Source organism: Agelaius tricolor, unplaced genomic scaffold (genome assembly GCF_023055355.1).
Source record: "Agelaius tricolor isolate 1412-34295 unplaced genomic scaffold, bAgeTri1.0.p SCAF_10, whole genome shotgun sequence".
In the NCBI taxonomy this organism is placed as follows: Eukaryota; Metazoa; Chordata; class Aves; order Passeriformes; family Icteridae; genus Agelaius; species Agelaius tricolor.
The window spans coordinates 12,329,718-12,343,083 of record NW_027269270.1 but is presented as its reverse complement, the minus strand read 5'-3'; the positions used below and the strand labels follow the sequence as shown (position 1 = coordinate 12,343,083).

Sequence of the window (13,366 nt, the reverse complement as noted above, 5' to 3'; positions counted from 1 at the left end):
GGCCCGCCGGGCCCAGCAGCGCCCGCCCCGCCCCGCAGGCGGGGCCGGACCGCCCGGGGGCCGGCGGGAGGGCGCCCGGCCCGGGCCGGAGCCGGGGCCGCGTCCTCGCTGGCACCGGGGCAGCAGCGCCCGTGCCCCGCCGGAGCGGCGAGACAGCGGGGCTCGGCTGCCGGGACAGCGCGGCCCCCCCGGCGCCGGGCAGAGCGCAGGGCGGCACCGGCAGGACCCGCGTCAGGGGCGCTGCCCGCGGGGAACCGCGGCCCGAAGGCGCTCGGGCGTCTCAGCGCTGTGCTCTCCTCAGTTACTTCTCCAAGGAAGGAACGCTCCCACTACAGAAATTAATTTTCCTTGTCAGAGTGTCAAGTCTTCCACTTTTCTGTTATCATTAACAATATTACTATTACCAAGCTTCAGAAAACTACCACATAAAGTTCTAATAAGCCCTTCCATACTAAAAAGGCTGAGTCTTTCACAAGTTGTGACTCTGACATAACCTTAATGTAAATACCACGTTGGCATTCCTGCTGCAAAACAGATTATTGCCATAAACCCGGGTGGAGGCATCATCCAGCTATACCCTTCATTCATAGTGACCAAGCAAAACTTGGAGTCTGCTAGTGACTTGTACTAGAACAGATCCGCTATCAAGTGGGCCAGTGCAGAAGGAATACCCAGAAGGGTTGCGTAGTCATCCCTCATCCTCAAAGCTTGAATGCTAGGGAGGAAGACCACTTTCCTCTTGTTCTATAAATTATAGGCTCCGCTGCTTGGAAATAAGACAGTTTTACTCACAGCTGCTGTAAGATTCACTGGTGACAATCATGTTAGAGTGCACGGCCAACTCCCATTTATAAGGTGCTTCTGAGCCTGTACATTTATAAAATTTTATAACGCCATGGTGGCTTGCTAGGGTGTGAAAAGGATATTATTAAACAAAAAGTTCAGTAATTTTATCTTTAGTGTTTGTCACAATACAAATGTAACTGTCCTCCTGAGAAATAAGCAATAGATTGAAAACATTGCCCTTTGCTGATGGATACAAGATACAGTTTAAGCCACATGTTAGAGTATCCTGTGATGTTTAGCCTTGTAGAAGAGAGTCAAACCAGCCAAGAGCTCACAAGATGATGCATGTTCTCAAGGCATATTGCCTTCTTTCATAATTCCATAAAAACCAGTAACAAGCTACTTATTATGTAGCTGAGAAGACAGGTTTAAGACACATTTTAAAAAGTCATCATGGTACAACTTTTTGACACTTATTTCCATCTATTACTTTGCCATGTTTAAAGTATATTCCAAATATTTGTTAAATATGCAGCCTATTTTCAATTTGCATTGAGCCATCAATACAGCTTTTACTGAAATGCAACCATCACCAATTTGCCTTTCTGAATCACATGACCACATAAGGTTTATGTTTGCTTAAAACTTTCAGTAATTATTTTTATTTTTATTTTTATTTTGTCCCTTAGTTCTTCTTTGTTGGGATATAAATATCTCAACTGCAAAGTAGTCAGATAAAATAAGGTATAAATAATTGAAATTATGTGTAGAGTGTAGAAGTTTTGTGCAAAATATCTTTAAGCAAAAAAAAAAAAGAGTGATGAGGCGGGAAAACGTGTGAGCCAAACAAGCTTGCCTTAACATTTATCATTCTGATACAGCAGTAGATGAACTAATTCAATTTGTGCCTATTATTTGGTGTCAGTGATCTTTAATGTGTTTGCACTGATGTCATTCAAAAGGAAAGCTAAATCATTAACTGGAAGATAAAGCATAATATGAAGCTAGATATAGTCAAATCTCTTTTGAGGCCATATGCCCTCTATAATTCCCTGCAGTCATTTGTATTTGTTTCTGGGACAGTTTATTAGCCTATACCACCTAGTGTATATTATATTACTACCAGATAATTTCTCCTAAGGTAAAGGAAAGGGTAAATTGATAACTGGCTTAGAACCCTAAAATAATAGTATTTTCAGTACTACCAGTGGGAAACTACTGCAATCCCTAAGAGACTTGTAATATCCTTTGACTGATGTAATTAAAACTTCTAACACCTTCTTATAGGCATTACTTGAAAAGTCTATTAAATCAGTAACAGTTAAGGTACTAAATGTATTAGATAAAAACATAAAATAGTAAGAGAACTCTACATAGTAACAAAACCCATAAAAGTCTCTTCATTGTGTTTTGCTGCTGTTCACAAATCCTCAGTGCCCACAATTCTTTGTAAATCTGAGACAGACGTTTTTTCCCTGGGGGGAAAGATTCCCAACAAATCTATTTTAACAGATCTTTATTTTTTTTAGTGACCACAAATTTCAGATTTGCACATTGAATTTGGAAATGCATGGAATAGTCCAGCAATATAATTTTATCAAGTTTTCTAGGCTATGTCTGGAACTCTCACACATAAAACTCCCTTTAACTTTCTTGTAAGAAATGGTTGTGTGTATGGATGATCTAATGTGGTATCTTCTGTTCTTGTATCAGAGAAAGAAGATGCAAGACAGCCAGTAGGAATTGTATAGCAGGCATTCAAGCAGCAACTGTACCTGAGCAAGGAAGTCAGGGAGGATGTTAGACTCCATCAAAGACCCAAATCATCAGCCAGGTTTACAATGATCAGGCAGGTCTGGATCAGCAGGGTTCAGAGCCAGGTCAGCATTGTGGCTGAGCTGCAGACCAGCATCACACAGCACCTGGAACTGAAAAAGTTGTAGTCCCAGAAGGAACTTGAATAGAGCTCCAGGCTCATGTGTAGGGTCAGTGAGGGGGTTGCAGGTGGGGATGCTCAAGGTTTTTAAGGCTCATTGGTGGCTTCATGGGCCTTGCAGCCAGAAGAACAAGAGGAGGAATTCTGAGGAACAGTAGGAGCAGGCTGCTTCAAAAAGGAAATGGGGTTTAGAGTGATTACAAGTCAGGTAGCTTAGTTCAACAAGAGCCCAGACAGCCAGACAAGCCCCTTGTATCCAGGTATGTCCAGCATCAAGCTGAAAAGCACAGTCACTAGGTCAGGTCAGGTGACAGTAGCCAGTGTCAGTGCTAGCCCAGCACCCACCAGGGAAGCTTGTGTTATCAAGGCAGGTCCAAAGTCAGACAAGATTATTGAGTTTGTGGGTAAGGACCTGGATATGGCACAGACAGGGCTGCAATAAGATGAAGGCAGACACCATGCTTAAGAGCCTCTTCCAAACCACAGATCTTGCATGAAGGAGGGGACATCTCCCTTGTGGTGTCTTCAAGTTTGTTCTCAGCAGTCTGGACCCAGGGCAGGTTTTGTCCCAGGTCAGGGTGCTGGCCTTGAGCACAACCAGATGGACTAGAAGAGGGAAGCATCCTCTGGACCAAGAGGTAGAAGGAAACAAGGAGAGGAGCTAAGCCCTCCTTAACTAACTTTCTGGAAATCATCCCTTGCTCTCTAGATGCTAAGAAGTAGTGAGAGCCTCAGAACTCTTTTCCAGAAGAACCTTGTGAAGTGAAGAAAGAGGTATGACAACCTGTGACAGAAGTAGTGAGGGAAGTACAGCTAGCGTTAACTGAAGGACAGCAAGTGGGTAAAGCTTGCTATCGGAAAATATGTCCTCCCACCTCAAAAAAAGTGTCTGTAAAAATGCAATGAGGTAACTAGGCCAGTCTTGGATGCATAAGAAATGTGATGTTCGAGTTAAGGAACAGGAATTTAGACCAGAAGCAACAAGGGGACACTCCGGGGAAAATATCCTCATTCTAGAGCTTTTGACTGAACATTTCTGGTAGCTGACTTGTTTTCTGTAGCTAATGGAGACTTCCTTCTGGAGAAACCTGAATTTTGAAGTTGGCAGCATACCCTTGGCTTGTATGTTTTTCTGGCTACAGTGTGTGTTTATACAATGAGAGTTTAGTGTATAGTCAGTTATAGTTCAGCTGTTCATTCACAGATATTAGCTCTCCGAAGTATGCTTCCTTCTTACATTTCTACTTTAGAAAATAATCTTTTGTAACTCTTAATATTAATTCAGCTCTCTTTAATTGGTTTACCATGAAGAAGTGACATTAAGCAGAATACCAAATTTTTGGCATGGTAAGCAAAGCCATAATTATACTGAAGGAAAATTATATAAATGGTCTATAGAAGAGAGCACTACTATTGCTATACATCTTCAAATTTTCAAAAGAAGAAAGGCATTAATGAACAGAGAAAAAAAAAAAAGTAGGTAAGGAAACAGACAAACCTTTGCAAAGAGAGCAGTGAAATTATAAGAAGCTGCAGAAATGCAGTCTGAAGTTGCAGCCATTCCTGATACTCCCATGAATTGAAATTAATCAGAACAATAGAAAAAAAAGTGGTAATAAGAAGAATATGAAATGAGAATGTGTTGATCAGAGTATATTGTCTTTTCTTTGCATTAAGGTTGGTATGCTATCTTTTTAAGGTAATTTTTTCCCTCTGAATCTTATTGTCTATTGCTCTGTCACAGTGTTGGTAAACATGTAAATATTAGTTGTTTCTATTTTATTTCATGCAAAATGCAGTGAACTCTATGCTGCAAACTACTACAAGCTAGAGAACTGAAAACTAGGGCTGATATTCTATGTTTTACATACCCTTTAGGCAACCTAAATACTTAAGAGAATGCTTTGAGAGCATTGTCAGTTTTAATCTTGTATTGCATAGCTTCTGACAGTTTGTTAAATACATATATGAATTATTTAAAAAACACTTATGTAGATATTAGTGTTTTTGTAGATCTTTGGTTCATTGTTTCAGTATGCATTTATGTACTATGTTTTTCAAGGATTTTTTATAATATGGGATTTTCAGCTAAGGGAAGAGTGTAGACCATTTATAATTTCTGAAATAATTACCGTACAACCCATCTTGGTCAATAAAAACAAAGACCAATTTCTGCATATTTTCCCTGATACAGCACCAGGCAGAACTCCAAGTTTCATTTCTGTTCTTCCTCAATAGAAATGAGTGAGAAATGAGTGGGTTTTGTTTGATTTTTTTAATCTTAAGGTACCTTTTATATATATAAAAGAGAATGAAATGTAACTCTGTAATTTTTAAAACTATTTGAAAGGATGGTGCTCTGAGCAGAAGTATTGTACTTTTTAAAAAAGAGACTCATGTTTTTAATATGTCAAAAGCAATTGGTAAGGTCATGGTGGATCTAGTTTTAATCAGTTACAATATTGAAATAATTGCAAGATTTCTTTACTGTTATAGCAGATAGAAAAGAATTACTGTTATAGCAGATAGAAAAGAATAAAAAGTTTTATTTGCTCTCAGTACATAATTTAGAATTATTTCTATTCATCCTTATTACCTCTGGAACTGCATGTTACTGTTCCATGTTAGTTTATTAATATTTAGTAACAGTATCTTTTGGAGAAAGTGGCTCTCTGTTTTCTTCTGGTGAATCCAGGAATCTTGGTTCTCCTTGAATCGACTTCCCTTCACCTGGAGACTCCTGAGTGCACTGGGCCAAGGTCTGATGTTGTTCAGGTGCGTTGTTCATTTGGGCTGGGTAAAACCAGAGGGTGCAGTCTCCCAGGCATCTTGTGGATGTAACCTGGAATTCCACCATTTCAGACTCCTCAGCTGTGTCTGTCACAGCCAACAATGGGTCCACAACCTCCACAGATCCTCTTCTGTTGTTCCAGAACACCAAGAAGGGAACAGTCACAAGTGGTGACTGTTTCTTGTGTACTGTACCTGCAGATTTAACCTCAAGCATGCACTGCTGGCAGAGCAACTTCTGCTGTCAGAAGTATGTCATAAAGAAGAAGGGAAAGGCCATTGGTCACAACCAGCCCTAAAAATAGAGTTTTAGGCCTGTGCTGGCTGACCCAGTATGTGTGTGGGTACAAATCAACCCCAGAGTTGTCTCTGCATGTGGAAGTTGGATAATCCCACAACAGCCTTTGTTAATTAGTGATATGTTCATAGGACAGGAACAGTGTGAGTAATTCTTTCCATTAAAAGAGACCTTGATAGACCTTCCTGTGGGAGTCATGAGCAGAAATTTCAACATTTGGCTTGATGTTAATAATATGAGAGAAATATCATGGAGACATCAGAAGCATCAGCAAAGCGGGGGAGGGGGGAAGGTCTCCAGTATTTTATAAGGGTGGTGATAGGGAAAAAAACACCCAAAACTAATTGAAATAAGAAAACTCGCAAGTGATTTGTAAATTAGAGCCTCTAGTTACCAAAATGCCTAATTAATTTTCCTTATTAAATTGCTCATAACATTAAAACATTACTTTCTCTGAAGTATCACAGTAGCAAATACTGATAGCGTAGATAGATCTTTTAAGTAGGTTGCATTGGCTGGAAGAGTTGAATTTTGTTATTAACAGTGGAAAAAGAAAAGGTAATTGAAAAGGTTTCTTGTGCTTTGGAAATGCCTTCCAAATATTCATTAAACATTTAAGCAACTAAATTTGCAGAATATGTTCCTGACATTGGCACTGGTTCTGTGGTATTTCTCTCATCAGATGGAAGTACTGTGTGTTATGCAGAGTGCATTCATGCATAAACAATATCATTTTCATAAATTAAAACCTCCCCTGCAGAAGGAACATCTGTGCCTGCCTTTGAATAAAAGATGGTGGCATGTGAGTTGCCCCTTGACTGACTAGAAGAATCCTTGTATTTAGGAAGAAGGTGCACAACCAAAAGGCAAGCAAGCCTGGGTCAGCTTTTTCAATTTTATGTGAAAAATCGTCACTTATTTATACCCCTCAGGTTGCCTAGGGCACCCTTACCTGTATTGCCACTGGCTGGGAAAGGTTAATGGCTGCTTGAAAAGTTGCCTTTTGCTTTCTTTCATTTCAGATTCAGCAACAGTTTTCGAGTGTGGAGCTGCAGGCTCTGGCGAAATGCAGAGAGATGCTGCAAAATGCATCACTCGGCATCACAATTAAATTTTAGCATGTTTTAATGGGGAAGCCTGGCAGCAGGGGCTGCTGAACTGCTAGGACAGGTTTGCCGTGCTTATACGTTGGATTTCCGTAGCTACAAACACCTTTAAAATAGACGCCAGAAGCTTGATTTCTCTTGGGGAAAAAAATGCCCTCATCCATAGGAAAGCTTGTTTACTTTCTGCTTGGTTTAGCTGAAATATTTATGAAATACCCCTGCTTTGCGACAGGCTTCATGTAGAGTACTTCAGGTAACGTCTTAAATCTGTTTCTGATGGTCGGAGGCAAAGACCTGTTGATAATTATTCCTGGTCATTACGGGAATTGCTCTCCCGCAGGTTGTGTCTCCGGGTTTCTTAAACCTCAGAATAATCAGTGAAGATTAAAGGAATACGTTTCCCGTCTGGGAAGATGAAGGGACGATAAATCGATAGCGCGGGTCCAGGTCTGCCTTGCGGGGGGAAGGCGCACCTGCTGCCCAAGCGCCGGGGCTGAAGCGCCCGCTCCCGGTGTGCGGGTCCCGGCCGGGGCTGGCTGCGGACACCCGGGGCTGGGGCCGGCTGCGGACACCCCCGGGCCGGCTGCGGACACGCCGGGGCTGGCTGCGGACACCCCGGGGCTGGGGCCGGCTGCGGACACCCCGGGGCTGGGGCCGGCTGCGGACACCCCGGGGCTGGGGCCGGCTGCGGACACCCCGGGGCTGGGGCCGGCTGCGGACACCCCGGGGCTGGGGCCGGCTGCGGACACCCCGGGGCTGGGGCCGGCTGCGGACACTCGGGGCTGGGGCCGGCTGCGGACACCCCGGGGCCGGCGGGGAGAGCCGCGGGCGGCAGGGCCGGGCTGAGCCGCCCGGGCGGGTGCGGAGCCCAGCGCAGCCCGCACCGGCAGCCGCAGCTCCCAGCGAACTGCGCTCCGGCCCCGCTCCCCTGATTCAACAAATCAGCATTGCAAATAGCCGGGTTCGCGGTAAACAAACGAACGCCGCCGCCCCCGCGACCCGAGTGCTTCTCAAGGTAAGTAAAGAATCCGTGTCCGTTTTTTTAGACCAATTTTATTCTACAAATAATAAGTGTTGCACCTTTCATGAGCTATCCGAATAAAACAATAATCCCATAGGAATTACTTACACTAAGAAAAAAAATCACATTTAAGGAAAAATGCAACATTCGACCAAATGTTCAATACTATGCTGTTGCCAAAGGATGGATGTTTTTTTTTTTTCTAAAATCCCAGTGTGCATTACACCATAATATACAGGATTACAAACAAAATTACAGTACAGATTTGATTCCAGTTGAACCAGCGTTACATTTCAAACAGCACTTATTCTGGACTGCATTGTACATGCAATAGCTATTGTTCTAATTACGGATTAAATGGTTTGAATTTGTTTCAAGCTACCGTACTAATCGACTACAATAGGTATATAGCCCGACTTTAACAACCTGATTAGATTTCGGTTCAGATTTATAAGATGAGCATATGACAACCACGGATTGTGTGAACATGTATAAAATCATGCATTTATAGCGCCTGGAAACATTAACATCTTCAAGTTATCTTAAAAAAAAAAAAACAAAACCAAAACAAACAAAAAATCCAACAAACCGAAAACCACGGAATGCCAAGGGGTTCAAAGACTAAAAAGAAACAGTGCAAATTGTATGTGATAGTCAAGCAGCTTTCGATTTAAAAAGGGTGTTGGCATTTGCTTATAATCTTTATATACAAGTTTGTGCAAGTAATGTGTTGAAATGATATGTTTTAATAGAAAATAAGTCTATCCTTCTTATATCTTCTCAAGACCTAGGGGATCTGGTTCTTATTGTACGGGGTAAAGGAAAAAGAAATAAAGAAAAAAGAAAAAGAATGGGAAAAGAGACTTGGATAGGAAAGAAATTGCCCGGATTGTGCATTTTTTTTTCTTCTTCATCTATTTGAAAAGGAAATAAGTGCTAAGGCAACATAACTTCTCTAAGCACTTTTCTGCTGGTTTAAATTAGTTAAATCATTTTGTATAAATTAGATATAATTCTACCTTTCCAATATGTATAAAAATTGATGAAGCTGCATGGTTTAAAATAGGAAATTCACGTTATAAAAAGTCATTAAAAATTCTGTACAAAATCACAACAAAATAATTCAGCATGGGAAAGGTAACAAGTAGTAAAACGTTGGTTGAAAAATATAGATTTCATATATATTTTGTAATTGGCCCATCGCTAGTTTAAAAATTGCATAGATCCTAATTATTGCTTGTGATTTTGTTATCCCGATCAGGTAATTGACGCGATCCCGATGCCCCTATCCCAATTTACAGCGTCGCTCCGCGGAGCGGCAGCAAGGACAGCGGGTGAGCGGGGGCCCGGGGCGGCGGCGGGACCCGCCGGGCCGCCCGCTGTAAACAAGGCGGTGGCGGGCGGCGGGCGCGGCTCCCGGCCCTCCCAGCGGCGCGGGGAGGCTCAGTCGTGGAAGATGGCGTTGAGCTGGGCGCTGAGGACGCGCTCGTGGTGCGGGTGGCCCTCGTAGGGCGCCAGCCCGTCCACCGGGATCTCGCAGCGGGAGGCGGCGGGCGGGAAGATGGCGGCGTGGGCGGGCGCGGCGGCCAGCGCGGCGGCGGCGGCGGCGGCGGCGGGGTAGTGCATGGAGAAGGCGTAGCTCTTGTCGAAGTCGGCGGCCGGCTCGTGCTTGAAGGAGAAGTTGCCGTTCACGCTGAGGGGCGGGCTGAGCGGCCCGTCGAAGGCGGGGCTGGCGCCCTCCGCCAGCCCGCTCTCGAAGAAGGGCTCCAGCGCGGCGCCGTAGGCGTGCGGCGGCTTGAGGTGGAAGAGGTGGGAGCTGTCCATGGTGCCGTAGGGCGGGCTGGGCAGGCCCGGCGACTGGTAGGGGTAGGGATGCGCCGGGAAGGGCGCGCCCGCCGCCGCCGCCGCCACGTGCGGCGGCACCTCCTGGCTCTGCTCGGGGAGGAAAGTCCGCGGGTTGAGCTGCAGGCAGCCGGCCACCAAGTTGGTGGTGGGCTGCGACAGGCCCTTGCAGAGGGTCTGCACGAAGGACACCAGGTCCGGGCTCTTGCCCGAGCGGAGGATCTCGGAGAGCGCCCAGATGTAGTTCTTGGCCAGGCGCAGGGTCTCGATCTTGGAGAGCTTCTGCGTCTTGGAGTAGCAGGGCACCACCTTGCGCAGGTTGTCCAGGGCCGCGTTCAGCCCGTGCATGCGGTTGCGCTCCCGGGCGTTGGCCTTCATGCGCCGCAGCTTGAAGCGCTCCATGCGCGCCTTGGTCATCTTCTTCTTCTTGGGGCCCCGCCTCTTGGGCTTCTGGTCGTCGTCTTCCTCCTCCTCCTCTTCCTCCTCCTCTTCGTCCAAGTCGTCCTCCTCGTCCTCCTCCTCTCCGTTCCGCAGGGAGTCCTCCTCGGCCTCGGCGTGCAGACCCTCCAGGTCCTCCTCCTTCTTGTCCACCTCGTGCTCCTCGTCCTGGGAGCTGAGGCACTCGTCGGTCCAGCTCGGGGGGCCCTGCGGCTGGGGCTCGCCCATCAGCCCGCTCTCGCTGTACGACTTGGTCATGGTGAGCCTCTGCATGGCGGAGGAGACAGAAAAGAGACGTGTCAGCACCAGGAGCAGCGACCGTGGCCACCCGCGGGGAGAAGTTGCCCGCACTTCGCTCCCCGGTCCCGCCGCCCCCTCCCGAGGGAAGCCCTGGATTCCCCACAGTGCCAGGGCAAACTTTTAATTGTCTCCGCGTTTCTGCCTTGTAATTAAGTTGACATATGTTCAAATACCATTATGTAACTCGCCGATATTAGCGGGGAATATAAGCAGATTATGCGTGCGGGAGCCAGCCCGGGCGGCACGAAGCAAGCGGACCAAGCGTGGGTTGTTTTGTTTTGTTTTGCTTCGGAAAAAAAATCCTCAAACATTTTTACCGAATAAGGGAAGGGAGAAGGAGGACACATGCACACACAGGGCACCTGCAGGGACGGATGGCGCCTGTGACGCCTGTCCCCGCCGCTCTCTGCGGTTCCCCCTTGCCGCCTCCTTGCGTGGGGCTTGTGCCGCCCCAGCGGGCACCGAGCACCTGCTCCCCGGTGCCGCCTTCGTCCGCAGGACTGTCACTGGGCTGCGCGGCCCCTGCCCTGCCCCTGCCCCTGCGGTAACAGGTGCGGGACTGGCCCCGGCTTCCCGTCTCCGTCGTCCCCTCTGTTGCAAACGAGCATCGGTTCCCCGCTTCCCGTGCGGGGTTGCGATCGCTCCCCGGTAGCGTCGGGCACACCGGGAAGGAACAATGCCGCACGGCCGCCGGGGCACAGCCTGCGCTGGGACCGCGGCGATCGCGCTCCGCGGAGGAAGGGGAGCCGAAAGTTCGGAGGTGCATCGATGGAAGCACATTAACATATGTAATATGCGTCTGTACAAACGGATTTAAATGTGTACATGGACGCACATACACATTTACATATATACATATATAAATGTATGCACACACGTACGTGTGTATGGATGGATACAGGTGTGCCCGCACACACCAGCAGGAACGACCGCAAGCGACAATAAAATCTGAAGCCGTTCCGGCAGAGGCATATCCCGTCCGCCCCGACGTCGCAGGGTCCTCTCCCACCCCGGCAGCCGCCGCGAACCCTTTTCCCGCGGGGGTAAAACACGGTTTCCCGTTACCTCCGTCGCTCAGCCTCTCCTGCGCGGTGACGGTCTCATAACCCCGGCACAGCTCTCCGTGCGAGGGCGCCGCGCGTGTGTGCGAGTGGCGTTTATTTCCCGAGGTTGCCCGGCGCCGGGCTCCCCCCGTTATATAGCGGGACGGAGGATGCGCGCCGGGGGGCCGGCACCGGGACCCGGGCCGCGCGCGCCCGCCGCGCCCCGCGCGCCTGCGCCCCGCCCCGCGCCCCGCCCCGCCCGGTGGCACGCGCCATATGGCCGCCCACGTCAGGCGCGCGGCGCCCCCCCCACGTGACGCCCCTTATTTGTATGCGGCCGCGCGCCCGCCCGCGGAGCCGCCACGCCCGCGCTGACCCGCGGGCCGCGCCATCTGTCACCAATGCCACCGCCGCCACCACCGCCACCGCGCCGCTCCGCACCGCTCCGCGCCCGCCGCCGCCCTGCCGCCGGCCCGCGGAGCCCCATTGTTCCCATTGTTCTGGGGTGCGGCCACCGAGGGTTCCCGCCGCCCCCCCCCCGTTACATCTCCTCACGCGCGCCTCTGGCCACCCGAGACTCCCGGTCCCCGTCCTTGTCGCTCTCTGGTCGCCACAGGCCCCCTCCTCTTTCCCCGGTTTGTGCCGGTGTTGTGGAAAACGGACATCCCGGGGCTGTGACACACACACACACACACGCACACACACACACACACACACACCTGCCGCTGTGTCCTAACGCCTGGAGTAAGCGCCGGCTCGCTTTTCCCGGGTTTTCGGGGGGAATACTGCCGGTTAACGGAAAGTTTGGAAGAAAGACGCCGAGTGGGGCGGCTTTAGAGTCTCTAAACGTCTCGGCGGAGTTTGCAAACGCCGCCAAACCTTGGGGATGCTTTTTGAGGAGGGATGTAACCCCCTCGCATGATAGCTGTGCTACCGGCACGCGTTATCCGGATATTTATTCAATAAAAATAAAATTATTTTCACCTCTTGAGGCTTTAAATGCGAAACAAATCGTTCCGCCCTGAGGAGATGGATTTGGAAGATAATTTTCCAGGTCGGGTTATTTCTAAAATGTTTCTCTCCTGTTGGTGACCTACATAGCCCGGGGCAGCAGGAGGGGACTCCGGGGATGTTCGCCTTCTCGGTAATCAAATACAGAGGGCAACCGGCTACTTTTTGTTGTGTGGAATTTGGCCGGTTCCCGGTGGGAAGCGAGGGCCAGCAGCGCGGTGTGTGCCACCAGGTCCGGCGGCTGCGGCTGGAGCGGGGCGCCCTCGGGTCCCCGCGGCTGCGGCCCTTCCCTGGGGCACAGCGGGGAGGGAAGCGCCGGCGCCGACCCTCCGATGGATGGCCCCTGCCATGGCGAGCCTGCTCCGGCCACAGAGGCGCCCCCGGGCCGGGGTCCGGACCATGCCCGTACCCTGGGCGGCTGGGCCGGGCCTCCCGCCGGGCCGGCAGCCCCCGAGAGAGCGCGACCCCATAAACGGGAGCTGCTGGGGCGGCCGCGCTGCTGGAACGGACGAGTTTTGGAGGTTCGAACAGGTTTGGAAAGCGCAGGAAAGAGATGTGTCTGGTCCAGCCCTGTCTAGATTACTGGAAAATGTTCCTTTGAATGGGTCTGTCTGGGAATACACCCGGGAATTTGGGACGCTGGGGAAACACTCGGCAAGAATATTGGGAGGAGGGCACTGGCAGAAAACTGCATCTCGGGGAGCGGTGAGAACTTTGGGGTGCTCATGTGCTTCTGAGTGTGATGAACACAGTCATCCTCCCTGGGAGCAAGATAAAATCAACACGTTGTCGATT

At 49.0% G+C, this 13,366-nt stretch overlaps 1 protein-coding gene across 2 annotated transcripts; it reads right to left on the bottom strand.

Moving 5' to 3' along the window:
- Positions 1–9,232: 9,232 nt before the first annotated feature.
- Positions 9,233–11,723, bottom strand: NEUROD1 (neuronal differentiation 1). 2 transcript variants are annotated; one of them, XM_071434805.1, is made up of 2 exons: positions 11,583–11,723; positions 9,233–10,484 (listed from the first exon to the last, which is right to left on the bottom strand). In XM_071434805.1, the coding sequence occupies exon 2, from the start codon at positions 10,473–10,475 to the stop codon at positions 9,381–9,383; it is 1,095 nt and encodes a 364-aa protein (XP_071290906.1). In that variant the 5' UTR covers positions 10,476–10,484; positions 11,583–11,723; the 3' UTR covers positions 9,233–9,380. The 2 variants fall into 2 exon arrangements, with proteins under 2 accessions (XP_071290906.1, XP_071290905.1); XM_071434804.1 differs by lacking the exon at positions 11,583–11,723 and having other exon boundaries at positions 9,233–10,490.
- Between the last annotated feature and the right edge of the window lie 1,643 nt (positions 11,724–13,366).

What these genes read in the sequence shown, in the direction of transcription:
- NEUROD1 (XM_071434804.1), bottom strand. Translation starts at nt 10,490, where the DNA reads ATGCAGAGGCTCACCATGACCAAGTCGTACAGCGAGAGCGGGCTGATG.